Source organism: Etheostoma spectabile, chromosome 9, assembly GCF_008692095.1.
Source record: "Etheostoma spectabile isolate EspeVRDwgs_2016 chromosome 9, UIUC_Espe_1.0, whole genome shotgun sequence".
Lineage (NCBI taxonomy): Eukaryota > Metazoa > Chordata > Actinopteri > Perciformes > Percidae > Etheostoma > Etheostoma spectabile.
In genome coordinates this window covers 31,085,203-31,099,144 of record NC_045741.1, presented here as the reverse complement: position 1 = coordinate 31,099,144, position 13,942 = coordinate 31,085,203, and the positions used below count along the sequence as shown (strand labels likewise).

Here is a 13,942-nt window from a genome sequence, read left to right as displayed (position 1 = left end):
TACGGTGCCTTGCTCAAGAGCACCAGGCAGTGCCCAGGAGGGGAAGTGGCATCTCTCCAGCTACCAGTCCACAGTCCGTACTCTGGTCCGTACGGGGACTTGGACCAGACCAACAGGAGGAACACTTGCCACTATTGTGATGTTAAGCAGAGTGTTGTTGGCCAAAGAGCATGCTCAGTGGTGATAAAAAAAACCCGGGTCTAAGATGAAGCGTTGCGTCTCAGGTCACGTTCAGGTGGCTCAGGTCCCGGGCAGGAATGAGCCCGACAGCGGCGGAGAGCTCAGCTACAGCTACCTGCTGAAGACTCTGGAGGAGCACGGCTACCAGGGATACATCGGCTGTGAATACAAGCCACGAGGCCAGTGCTCTCTTTAGTTAATTCATTATGGAACCAAGTTAGAAAAAGAAAAAAAAATCCATGTTCATAATTGTCTCTGTCCACTTTAGGCTCCACAAAGGAGGGCCTGGGCTGGATCAGAGATTACTGCACACACAGCCGATGATGAGCCCAGCTGTCCAGTCACACAGCTGTCCCTGCGTCAACGACAGGCTGCTTATACTTTAACTTCTTCTGCTACTTCTACCGGGAGTAACACATTTTGATACACAAATAATATAAATAATGATTTAGGTACATGTCATACTGTATTTGATACCGGCATCAACTGGCTCAATCCAAACTTATATTATAAACGTATCCCGATTTTTTTACATTAGTAAGCAAAAATCTGCAGAAAACTGCACTTCAAAATCGGTCACTTTTTTAATGCTGCCTTTTATATCCAAATCAATGTTTAATTTGTTTGATAAAAAAAACGTTGGAGATGGGGTGCCTAGTTGTAGAGCGCTTGCCCATATATAGAGGCACTTTCCTGCCTGTCATCCCCCCCCTCTGTCTCTCCTTTCATGTCTGAGCTGTCACAATAAAAGCCTAAATGCCAAAATTTCCTTTCATTAGTTTAAATCCAACGAGCAGTTTGTTGGATTTTAGCAGAGTACTGAAAGCAGCCGATCTGAGAACACGCTCTCTGCTATTTCTCCAAAGTTATATTGTTATTGCGGTATTTAAAAAAACAATATTGCATATTTTCCTCATATCCTGCAGCCCTAGATGAATGAACAAGTTGTTTATTGGTGTTTAACTCTGGAAATTAACATCTATTTTGCTTAAAGTATCCCCATCTTACATTTCTACATTTTTTTCTTACATTTGATTTTATTTCATTGTAAAACCGATTCTACCATGTCTGGATATTAAACCTTTTTATTTTGAAAAATAAATTGTGATAGTTATACTAAAATACCTTGATGGATTCTATGGAACAGTAGGTGCAGAACAAGACATGTGTTGTGAGTTACATGAGAAGCAGACTTCAGCAGGGAAGCCAATAAACCAAAATATATAAAATGAATAAAAACATTTCTCCCTGTTGCAGTCAGATTTTCTCCCCAAAGAGGAACACATGACGAGTGATTTATAGAGCAGATATGTATCTTGTAGCAGACAGAACATTTTTATTTTAGTTGGCCAGCTTCAAGAACTGAAAAATCCAGACTTATAAAATGAAACATACTCAGTTATCGATGAATGGCAAACAGCTATATTTATCAGAATGTCGTCAATTGTGACAGTTGACTGTTTCATGTATTCCCCTCTAATTAGAAAAAAGACAATCCATCTCAAATATAAAATATATCTTGTGTTCATGTTAAAATGATTCAAAACTTTCTCATTCATCCTACTGCTTTATTTAGAATTCCACATACTGTATAAAGAGTTCTGTATATACACAATATACATTATACAGTTCGAGGCAGTGCCTATATTACAGAGTCAAGATGCTAAGGGCCAACTTGTTACAGTTCACATTGTGCATGATGAAAATCCAGTGTTTAACATTCAGATTGAATTCTCCGAGCTGCGAGAACACCACTTTGCTTGTCCTTTCTTCATTTCACATCCACACATACCGGTTAGCTCAAACATTTGTTTCCCTCCAGTGGAAATGCGCAGAAAGCTCCAGCTGCTGAGTCTGCCATTAAAGTTACTGCAGCGCATATCACGCCTTCGTGTTTGTTGTGATGTCACGGTCGTGTGTCAGGCTGGCTTCACGCCCTTGTGTAAACTGAGGTACGATTACCCACAGCGTTGTTTCAGAATACACAACACAGGTCAAACTCATCACCCGCAACATGCCTCGGAAACACTCGGCTCGGACGACACGGGGCGTGCTTTTATGCAAATCCTCAACGTTGACATGACCCATTTTCTTTTCTTATGAAAGGCAATTTCTGTCACTTTTATTCCAAACTGACTCAGGCACTTTCACTGCATACCATCAGGAGTGTGTTTCCAAAGATCTTCTATGCAGAGCAGATGGAACATCAGCAGTATCCCTTCATACGTTTTGGGAATTAAAAAAAAAGAAAAGAGGAAAAATTAAAGAAAAAGGCACTTTAGGGCACCAGACATGGCAGTGGTGTTCATGTTTGACACTTTTGAAAATCTAACATTAAAGATGTCCCGCTCAGCTGTCTCTCACTCAGACAAAACACTGATGTGGTATGGAGAGCTAGCACAATGCGATTAGAAGGCACATGATGCTGACCTATCCGTGGAGTATGAAACTTGTGCAGGTATACAGCCAGAAGGGCTCGTTGTTGGATGCAAATGACAGACGTGAAGCATCAGATTCAGTTAATCTAAGCCGCTGATAGACATTTAACGCATTTCTCTGTCAAAGATGAGGAGAACAAAAATGCAGCAGTCTTCTCCACTGGTTCAAATCCCAAAAAAATGTCCTTCACCATCAGCACACGTGTCCGAGCACAGTAATCCAGGACCCTGGTCCGACAGCCTAGAAGCATTTTGACCATGCTAAGCAGACTAAAACGGAATCTTTTTTTTTTTCTTCTTTTTTTTTTTAACAGTGATTCCGAATTCAATGGACCTTTTTTTTTTTACTGGAATATCAGGTTTCCACTAAGGGGATTTAGTGAGTGTGTGTTTGTTTTTTTGCTTGTGATACACAGAGTGTTAAGAGTTGTTACTTTAAGGACGTTTCCCAATGGAATTGGTAAGTGGAGGTGGAGTTTTTCCCAACAAGTTCATGATTTATTACTGTGATGTGAACTTAGGATGTGATGGATCCATCACCTAAGCTGAATTAACCAGATCCTGTTGCATCTTGTCTAGTTATGTAGTTATGAGATGACTGTTTAAGTAACTGTCTTGCTTAACAATTCTGTGGCCTTTGCCGTCTAAAGCTGGGCAGACACTTAAGGTTAAGGCCAAAAAACAAAATGAACACACACAGTGTCTACCCAGCTTTATGTAGCAGCTCTGCTAATGTTTCTTGAGGCTTTATATTAGGTTTTTATAATCCATTTCTTCTATTGTTGGCAGAAGCTTGTTTTTTGTTTTCATTTAGGGGAGGGGGCTGCACCACTGCTATGTTCCTAACCCGGTCTCACGCCAGTTTGTGAAATGGCCACGTTTTATTACATGTACAGGTCACGATTTTCAAACAAACCATTTCACGAACTGCTGTAAGACTGGGCTGCTCTGTGGCCGACAACAACGGGGAAATGAGACGCCACAGGCCGTCCACAACAACGGGACGGTTGTTGTTAGGAAAAATAACACAGAAAGGAACTGCAACATGTGGGACACGATCCCTGGTCTCCGGGGTGAAAGTCCTGTGTTGTCTGACCCGTCCCCCACCCCCGACCAACCTCCCTGCGCGGCTTTTCCCCTTTTCAATACTACTCGCTACCGTAATTGTTCTGTGATCATGAACTAGGCTTCCCGTTGAAATACATTACTTCAAAATTCTTAACACACAAAAGTAGCGACATTAATGTGATCTGTACACAAATCAATAGATTAAATAACGTGACCATTTCATGAACTGCCATGAGACTGGGCTGATGAATACACTGGGAAACCCTGTTCACACACACTGCAGGTTAGCTTGGCTCAATACATTTCACTAGAGGCAGCTTTCTACATGTTATGCACTCCATATTCTCCACAGAGAACATGACAGTACGGAGACATTAAACTGCCCTAATGCTAGTGATATATTTGCTTTTTAGCAACGCGTACTCTGCAGCTGCAGTTTAGAACGCCAACACAAAGGAAGAGGAAGGTGATGGACATCCGGTGGAATTTCTGGCGGCACCAGAGCAATCCGGGAAATGGAACGTGGTGGATACAGACTAACCCCAAATCAACTCATCGGAAAAATCTGGTTTTCCTATACTGTTGCTTCCTGTTTCCATGTGTGGATGTTGATCACATGGGTGTGAGTGGAGGTGCGTGCGGCTCTATAACAGGCCTGTCCAGAGGTTGTAGCAGGCCGTGTTGATGACAGATTCCAGGTGATGATACATGGACACCAGCTGGGGGGGGGGGCTGCTGCCGGCCGGCTGCTGCGACGGCAGCGGCTCCCGAAACACAACCTTTAGACTCTGTAGGAGGAACATGACGGAGAAGAAGCAATGCTGATATGTTTGCACAACTATACTTTAACATTATAAATCATATTAATAGAAAAACTCACTGTTTTTCCAGCCTGGGCGTCCAAAAAGACCAAGACAAAGCAGTCGGTGAACTTCTGGTTCAGAACAGCCTGGAGAGAAGATGACAGATAAGATGAAGATTTAAAAGTCTGCTTACAAGGATTCATTCTTTTGATCTTCTTTTTTTTGGTGACAATAAAAAGTTCAAATGTTAAAATTCATAGCTGAATATTATTATAAGGGCTTTAAGTAGAAGCAAAAGTACAGACTTTAAAAACAACTTTAAAAAGTAAAAGTACACAAAGAAACTACTCAATTACAGTAACATGAGTAATTGTAATTAGTTACTTTTCACCATGGAAAAAATTATAGTTTAGGAACCGGTCTCCAAGTCAGAGTATTGAATACTTTGAAAGGATACGCAGCCCTTATTAATACAATTGTGCGCAACTTCTGGCTCTAAGTATCGTTTCTTGAACACAAATTCCTTTTATTTTGAAGGGCGCAGATGTGGAAGACCGGGCTTTTTCGGGAGGTGGGCTGAAAGAGACAGGCGCTAAAACTGAAAGAGACAGGCGCTAAAACGACAGGCGCTAAAACGGAATGTTTCACATCTTTGTTCTGATCCTACATAACAATATCGATATGATAGTGTTACAATGCTCCATGACATTTTGATCTGTTACACGGTGAATAGTGAGCTTTAGCTAAACTATAAAAAATTTAAATTAAAATCCAAAACCGTAATCGCAATATAGAAAAATCTGAATTTTGCCCAAATCCTTCAGTCCTACTTAAAACCAGAAAACACCAGTTACACATCTTTGATGGATTCATCAGAGTCGGTGTTGATTGTGCGTCATTGTCTCTCGTATACAGAGAATGGAGGGAAGGTGCGACTTCTCACCAGATACTGGATGCCGTTGTCGTCAAAGTGTCTGCAGCTCTGAGGGAAGCGGCTCAGCAGGACTTTGATCAGACTCTGGTACCAGGCCGGACTCATGGTAAGGAAACAGTCCTGCACACACACACATCACACACACACCGCTGTCATTCACCATCAACACTATCTGAACACACATGCACATTCAGGGAAACTAGGTTCAAGGCTATGCTTTTGCATTGCATTAAATGCTATTAGAATATGTTATAAGTGAAAACATTACGCCCTGAACTCCCACAACTATTATTTCTAATCATAGTTCCACTGTCTTTATACTATAGTTGCCACTGTTCATTATACCAACTGCTAGAATTATTCTGAATCATATTTTTTCTATATATCAGTTTCTCTGTGGCCGCCCACCAAGAGCCTGGGTCTGTCCGAGGCCTAAACGGAGTTTTCCTCACTAATGTTGCACTAAGTGCTTGCTCTTGGAGAATTGTTGGGTCTCTGTAAATTATAGAATGTGGTCTAGACCTAATCTATCTGTAAAATGTCTTGTCTTGTTAGGATTTTATATTAATATTGAAACTGAATTGAATTAGAATTAGTTTAACACCATTAAAAATATATCATTTTATAATTCAAGCAGGGGTTGTGGAGAGACAATATAAAATACCGGGGGAATTGCCGATCCTGCTTTCTCTTTTGATAGATGTAATTGAAAGCTCCTTTCGATAATTTTTTTAATTCAAAATGGGAAACGTGACACCTCTAGTATTAATGTTACCGTTCAGGTTAGCCAAGTGAGTGAGGTCAAGAACCTGGAGCGGTCCTCTTGCCCTGTCCACTTCTTTATAGAGATGTCACTATGTTTCCAGGTCTTAGCAATACATCAGGTGAGTACACAATGTTTTTGAATAACCAATAGGAATGATGGAAAAACTTTGAATATGTTAGTTATTGACCCAAAAATGACCATTATAATAATGTCCGGGTACACCAGGCCTTGATAAGTGCACCCAAAGGTTCATGTCGAGTGCTGACTCAAAAGGATGGTGAATGGTGGATGAATGTAAAATGAAAAGCTTATGAGAATTTTTTTTTTATAAGATAAATGTTACATATCACAGATTGTTTACAGAAATTGATGAATAAAAGGATCTTTCATTTATTTTTTATCATTTTATTTAACATGATGGTGGAAGGTGCGATATGTATGTAGCAAAAAAAACAGTAACCCGCAAATGGAATTGTGATCGCAATATTTGGCCAGAAAAAAATTACAATTAGATTTGGAAATCTCACCAGTTGTGGGTCGATCTCCCCCACCGAGCGGCTCTGCACGGCCTCCAGCAGCTCCTCCAGCTCGCTGAAGGACAGCTTGGTCAGCTTGAGTTTGTCCAGGGCCAGGTGCTCCCCGTGGAACAGCCTCCTCCACAGGTTGTCCCTGCGGCAGTGTCCCATGGCCTGCTCCACGCTGGCCTGGATCTGTCTGCGGGCCGACGCCACTTCGTTGTGGAGCAGCGGGAACAGAGGGGGGGGGTAGGGCAGCACCTGAGGCTCGGGGCCCGCCCCCGCCAGAGGGTAGAACTCGTTGCCGTCGCTGGGAGCCGAGGCGGCCCCAGCTTCAGACGGTGTTTCCTCCCAGAGGTCCTGGTCGCCGCCACGTGACCCGCCGGCCTCGGCCTGGTCCGGGGGGGGGCGGCCACCCGGCTCACCGGGATCACGGTGGATCTGAGGAAGCTTCTTGAAACGGCGCATGTCAGCAGTGAGGCGGGGGAAGAGCTCTCTCTGACTTGTCATGATCACATAGAACCGCAACCTACACAAAATGAGAATTATCGGCATTCATTTCAATTTCAGTTTGAGATTACAGCCGGGCCGACACATACCATCAGCGCAATATTTACCATTCCGAACTCCCGGTGCATGCTGTTATTTGATTATTAATGTTACTGTCTGGTGTCAATAAGAGGCCAGTTTGTTATTGTACAGTTCTAAAAATGCAGTCACAATAGTAGGCTAATCATGTTTTGGTCTGTATTTCAGTTCAAGCTGTGGTAAGTCAACGCAACAAATCGGAACTTTTTAAAGCAGAGCCGTCACAACCCACCACATAGTAGTGATGTCCAAGTGAAGCTTTGTGAAGCATTTTCTTTATTCTCTGAGCCCACAATATGCTGCTCTCTGTTTAACAAAGGGTTGAAAGCACACCAGTCTAAAGAGACGACATTCCACTTCCGGGATTGTTCAGGTGCTGTCTGTTGCCTTCCTCTTCCTTTGTGTTGGATTTCTGAGGACTATGGTTACCTGCTCCTCAGATCTCTGCAGGGTAAATCCAGACAGCTAGCTAGACTATCTGTCCAATCAGAATTTTCTGTTGTATGACTTTGCACAATTTTAGGGAACGTACATGTTCCACCAAAACAAGTTCCTTCCCACAGCTATTTTGTAGAGGAACCGTTGCTCCGTCCGGCACTTAACACCACCCAAGGCGATTGTGATTGGTTTAAAGAAATGGCAATACACTAGAGTTTTTCTTCTACCCTGGAATGCTGTGTGGACTAGCCAGACCTTCCTCCGCAGCGCTGTGGAGGAAGGTCGAGGAAGGCAATGCGAGACTGAAAGCACACTGAATGGTCATGCCTTCTTTAAACCAAGAGCGCCATCTAGTTAGGGCAACAAATACAACTATTGGTTCACAAAGTTTCATTTGGACTTCACTACCTCATCAACAATAATAAAAAAAGCTTGAATATGTAAATATGCCTTATGTTGTTTGTGTATTTTTCAACTGTAAAGTGTCCTGCTTAGTGCAATTCTTTACTAACCAAAGGGATCTTTAACAAAATGAAATGTAATATAATAATAATTTAAAGTATATTTAGCAAAATATTTATTTATACTGAAATATCAATATTGGCATCAACCTAAACATCCAGTATGAATCAGACTCTTCTTTATATAGACAATCCAAACTAAGGCTGCTATGAGCTATTATTTTCATAGTCATGTTGCTATTTATATCAATTAATCAATTATAAATTACAATTTTAGAAAAAAAAAGCCAAGTGAATTTTTTTTCCCTTTCATGGGCTAACGCTTTAGATCTTCCTTAAGGTGTTCTTTCATATTTCTTTACCTCAGCAGATGCCTCTCCCCGTCAGACTGTTCCTCGAATGGAGCAGCGTTATGGCACACCACCAGCGACACGTCAAAGTCATCATGGTGGTGCAGGCCCTCCAGATCCTTGTAAGAACCCGAACTAAAGCAAGAAAGAAGAGAAGAAGGAGAAGGTTGATATTAAGTGGTTTATTCAGGTTAAGAAAACGCTGAGTATTCAGTAACTTAACGGCCGAAGGAATGACAGAGTTCATATTCCGATTAGTTTTCCAGACAGGAACATAACAGGGTTAAACTAAAGGGCCGGCCCAACGGCATAACAAAAAAATCCCTAAAAAGTGTAAAAAGTTATTTTTCTTACTGAACTAGGGCTGCGCAACAAACTGTGTGTAATATTTAAAACAAATGGAAGGGAAATCATTTCTAACATCCTTTTATTAAATAAATTGAAGTTTGAACTGAACAGAAAGAACAGTTACATTTGAATGTTCGGGGCTCTACCGATATTTTCTTTGAACTAACACATAAACTCGTCTATTGCGGTATGTTGCAACCTTTCGTGATATGTGTATTGCGCCAGTTGATATTGCCATGACGATGAAAAAACGATATATTGTGCAGCCCTATTCTGAACCCCCCATATCTTCCACAGAGAGCTGAGGTCTCTCTGCTGGACTCCAGTGATATTGGAGCGGACCTTAACAATGTTAAACAGTTTTTGTCCTTTACATACAACCCATTATGTCATGAGAATTAGGGACGGGTCTCGAAACCTGGTTCTAGTAAGGAACCGATTCCAAATTTCTCAAAACCCCAAAAATCAATAAGGTCTGAGCTTATTGATACTGCAATCGAGAGTAGTGGATCATATGACGTTATGGCTAAAAATAGATACGTGCGAGAATCGGAACAATGATTTTCCAGCACAGTAAAGATTAACCCCCCCCCCCAAACATAGTCGGACTGGATATGGAGCGCACTGCTCTGTGAGCCGCTTAATCAGCGACAGACAGAAGAAATCAAACAGTCACAGATTCACAGTTTTTGCAAACAAAAGCAATAAAGGTTTAGTGGAAATGAAGAATTTGTCGTCTAGTCTTACCCCCAAGTAATAGAAAAGTATCGATCGTTAAGCAGTCCCAAAAATGGGATCAATATCATTAATAATTAAAGATCCCCATCCGATTTAAGAATATATGCATTCTGCGATTCTGATGTATCATACCTGTTCCACAGAGCCACTAGTGCATACTCGTGCAGGTCAGGCGTCCCTTTCTTGCCGTCTGTTGCGACCGCAGCCTTGGACATGCGGAGCGGCTTCATGCCGTAGGTGCTGGCGTGGTCCGTGATGTAGTTGTAGAGCTGATGAGCAGTTATCATCCCCGTGGAGATGGAGAAGCTCCCTGATGTACACAAGGATCAGATATGAAGATAATCTAATCCCAGAGCTTTTGAAACCCTTCATGCAAAAACATGATGCAAATATCTTTCTTTTATCTCTTTAATGACTCAGAAATAACTCCTCCTAAGTTGTAAACAGCAGTGATACACACATACATAGTGAAAGGAAAACAAATGAAAGCAGTTAGGATTTATAGCTTCCCTTTTGTGTGGCAGTGAAACACTTAAAACACTGAAAACTATTTTTTTAAGGAGAGTCTCTTTTGGCCAGCAGTGAGCAGTAAAGGGAGCTGGAGGAGACAATGGACAGCACAGGTTAATAGCTAGACTCACAACTGAGACCTGCGCTAACATTAGTGTCTGTAAAAAGCTGTAGTCCAGCGTCTTGGAAATGTGGCTAAATAACGCTCCAACGTCTGGCTAAATTTCGGTTAGGGAAGAACTGGCATGGCCATTTTCAAAGGGGGCCCTTGACCTCTCAGCTCAAGATGTCTGAATGAAAATGGGTTCTTATAAGACATAATAGAGCATGGGGATGGGTATCATATATGTTAATCACAATATTTTAGGCCCTCATACACGCTAAACTTTAAAGTTCCCATGACATGGTGCTCTTTGGATGCTTTTATATAGACCTTAGTGGTCCCCTAATACTGTATCTGAAGTCTATTTTATATAGACCTTAGTGGTCCCCTAATACTGTATCTGAAGTCTATTTTATATAGACCTTAGTGGTCCCCTAATACTGTATCTGAAGTCTATTTTATATAGGCCTTAGTGGTCCCCTAATACTGTATCTGAAGTATCTTTATATAGACCTTAGTGGTCCCCTAATACTGTATCTGAAGTCTATTTTATATAGGCCTTAGTGGTCCCCTAATACTGTATCTGAAGTCTATTTTATATAGGCCTTAGTGGTCCCCTAATACCATATGTGAAGTCTCTTTCCGAAAAATCAGCCTTGTTGTAGAATTACAGCCACTAGAGCCAGTCCCACAACCAGCTTTCCTTAGGACGTGCCATTTCTGTGTCTGTAGTGAGGGGTGCAAGGTGAAGGCTGGTGGTGTGCCACTTGACCAACTGCCACTTTGCTCGTTTGAAAGCCATGTCGTCTCTCTCTCATGGGTGTGCCAAATTCTCTGGGCGGGCAAAGCAGAGAAAGGAAAGGTAACCTTTGTGGTGTACCCCATGTTGGAACTACCATGTACTGTATGCTGCTAACAGTTATAAAGGAAAATAACTGTTGGAACTTGTAGACAATGTTTCATGAAGCTTCACGAGGCTTCATTTGGCCATTGCTTCCAATAGTACATGTGGGGCCCTATCTTGCACCCAGCGCAATTGACGTTGTACACTGGCGAATGCATCGTTCCTATTTTGCACCCAACGCACAGCAGACTTTTCCCTCTAGATTTGGGTGGATATATGAGTTGAAAATACAGATAATACTTTGGAGAAAGAACAACAATGGTGAAAAGTAAGAGCAGGGAGTTATTATCTTGTACAGAGGACAAGGTGAAACTGTTACTGAAAGGTATGTAAGCCTAACTAAACTAATAGGACTGACTGACGTGCGTTTTCGTTTGCAAAGGTCTCCAGTTGTGCCCATCCAGACTACAAAGCAACCCCAGAGTTTTCAAACCAAAACGTGGGCAGCAATGTCTCAGCGAGGTGTAAACTAAGCAAAAGGTATTTATTTTAAAAACAAAACGTAGTAGTGTGGATGTAGCATAAGCAAAGAAAGCAGAGGTAGCTCACTCTCTACTCTTTATCCACTGTGGGTTAACCACATGGTATTCTGATACCGTTTGCTTGTGAATCTGCCTATTTCTGGTGATTCTAGATTTCCACAGCAATTGGGAGTTGCAGTGTAACTTTAAATATTACTTAACACCAAAGTCACCTTGGAAGACGTGGTTGCGGCCAAACTTGGGAATGTCCGGGTGATGGGAGATGAAGTCGTCCAGGAAGTCGGTGAGCTGGTAGCCCTGGCGTAGCGTCATGTGGCAGCCAACCAAGTACTGGTGAACCACTCGCAGGTGGAAGTCGTAGCTGAAGGAGTGAACGTGCATCAAGTCCCGCACCTTATCACACTCCTCAGTGAAGAGCATGGAGAGCTAAAACAGAGGGGTGCACACAGTCATTACCAGCACAGCATGACTAGCGGATAGTCACAGGGCGAAAGAAGTCACTACACAAGCATGGCCTCAAAATCCAGAAGGTACTCTAACTCCAAACTCAAAGCTGGCCATTATCAATTCACAGATCCCTAGAAGATGAATTTAATCTGGCCTACACCACATTTTCACTAAATGGTTGAACCTGTTTTGCATTTGAAGGGGAACACCCGGCCAATCCAGCTGCTCCTAGCTTTGACTGCTTTAGGCCCTGCTGCTCTGTGACTCCCATTGCTACTTGGCGAGAGCCTTTTGTTAGCAACTTTGATATCAAACAGATTCATAATGGTATCTTATTTAATTAAATCCAACATCAAAGGGGGCTGACAAAAGCATTAATTGCAAATGTAAATGGGTGCCGTGAGAGGCTACGGTGTGCAGGTAATTACAGCACAATGGGCGTTTACAGGGAGAGCTGAATGCTACTCACGCGTTTACTTTCATCTGGACCATTCGCCTGGCACCCATACAAATAGGCTTTATTAAATCAAAGAAGCAAGAAAAACTGCATAGCTTTCTTTAGAATTTTATTTTTATCTCTCTGTCAGTGTCTGGAACCATTCAGCCCCTTTTCCTGTTGTTTAGAAACTAGCATACGGGCAGGAAATGTTCACCATTATCACTAATCTCAACACAGAGATGAGAAAGAAGAATATTCTTTTGGCACAGAGGTATGAAAAAGATGAACTTTAACTTTTCTCTCCCCAGAGGTATTCCCGCAGTCTAGCAGACAAATGAAGTGTGACCTCTTAGTCTGCCATCGATGGAGCCAGGAAGCCACTGGGACTAAAGAGACCTCTTTAGTGCATTTAGTTTTAGTTTTTTTTTATTGCAACTATCAAGCTAACCTTTATTATTTCCTAACATGTAATCCCAAACGGTTCTAGCTAATTAAACGACCTGTGTAACTTTGACAGAATAAATTGTCAGGTTAAGACGAGGGGCTGCAGCTTGTATCCTGTCTGCCTCACTCAGGGGAAGTTAAATGAATGGCAGTGGCTAGATTGATTGATGAAGCTGGAATAATTTGGGCTCATACAAGAAGAAGACAATACACAAAGCAAGCTGATTAAAATAAAGACGAGAACAGTTGCTATCGGGAAGCTTAAACATGGTGACATCCAACAACATTTCACTTTAAAGCTTGTACTCCTGCATTTTCTGTCCAGAATTTAACATGTATTTTATACACAAACACTATGTAATTTTGGTGGAAAGGAAGTATTTTACACACCGGTAGCTAGTACAGTGACATGACAAACCTTTCTAGGTCTTTCTTAGATATACAGTCTTTACTTTTCACTATATATTTAATGTGGTAGCAGACGTATTGTCCTCATGTTGCGAGGACCGTAGCTGGGATTATAAAAATACCAAGGTCATAAATCCAATTTATGAAATATTACAGACAGTAGGAATAATGTGAAAAATAAAGTTTCACAAGGTATGTTCAGAAACCATATATGCCTACCTGGGATTTTGTTTCGGTATCTATGATCATTTTTTACCTTGTCTGCTTGCTGAAAAAAAGGATTGCTTTTTTAAATTAATATATTTTGTAGTTTTCTTAGTACTTAAATTCAGATTATAGATCAAACGTTAGATGCCTGTATACATATATAGTGGACTGTAAAAAGATCAGGGAAAATAACTTTAGTTTTCTATAAACATGTTAGAATGTTGTAAATAAACTGAACCTTTGGCTTATGTGTGAATTCATCACAGTACAGTATATGTATGTGTAAAAACAGTGCTGCACATGTGATGTTAAATGTGAAATTGATGTTTTCACAGGTCCTGAATCTGAAAACCACTTGAGCCACTATGTAA

General features: G+C 41.5%; 2 protein-coding genes across 7 annotated transcripts in view; one reads left to right on the top strand and one right to left on the bottom strand.

Annotated features, from left to right (window-relative positions):
* hyi (hydroxypyruvate isomerase) overlaps positions 1-2,419 on the top strand; it is a 17,952-nt gene extending 15,533 nt beyond the window's left edge. The window contains exons 7-8 of the mRNA XM_032525793.1: positions 225-359; positions 449-2,419. Coding sequence (XP_032381684.1) covers positions 225-359; positions 449-504 — 191 coding nt within the window. The 3' untranslated portion in view covers positions 505-2,419. The remainder of the gene's footprint in view (positions 1-224; positions 360-448) is intronic.
* szt2 (SZT2 subunit of KICSTOR complex) overlaps positions 1,735-13,942 on the bottom strand; it is a 120,795-nt gene continuing 108,587 nt past the window's right edge. For all 6 annotated transcript variants that reach the window (XM_032525775.1, XM_032525780.1, XM_032525776.1 and 3 more), the window contains 7 exons: positions 11,839-12,052; positions 9,760-9,937; positions 8,554-8,676; positions 6,717-7,233; positions 5,433-5,543; positions 4,567-4,635; positions 1,735-4,474 (listed from right to left, as the gene is read on the bottom strand). In XM_032525775.1, coding sequence (XP_032381666.1) covers positions 4,331-4,474; positions 4,567-4,635; positions 5,433-5,543; positions 6,717-7,233; positions 8,554-8,676; positions 9,760-9,937; positions 11,839-12,052 — 1,356 coding nt within the window. In that variant the 3' untranslated portion in view covers positions 1,735-4,330. The remainder of the gene's footprint in view (positions 4,475-4,566; positions 4,636-5,432; positions 5,544-6,716; positions 7,234-8,553; positions 8,677-9,759; positions 9,938-11,838; positions 12,053-13,942) is intronic.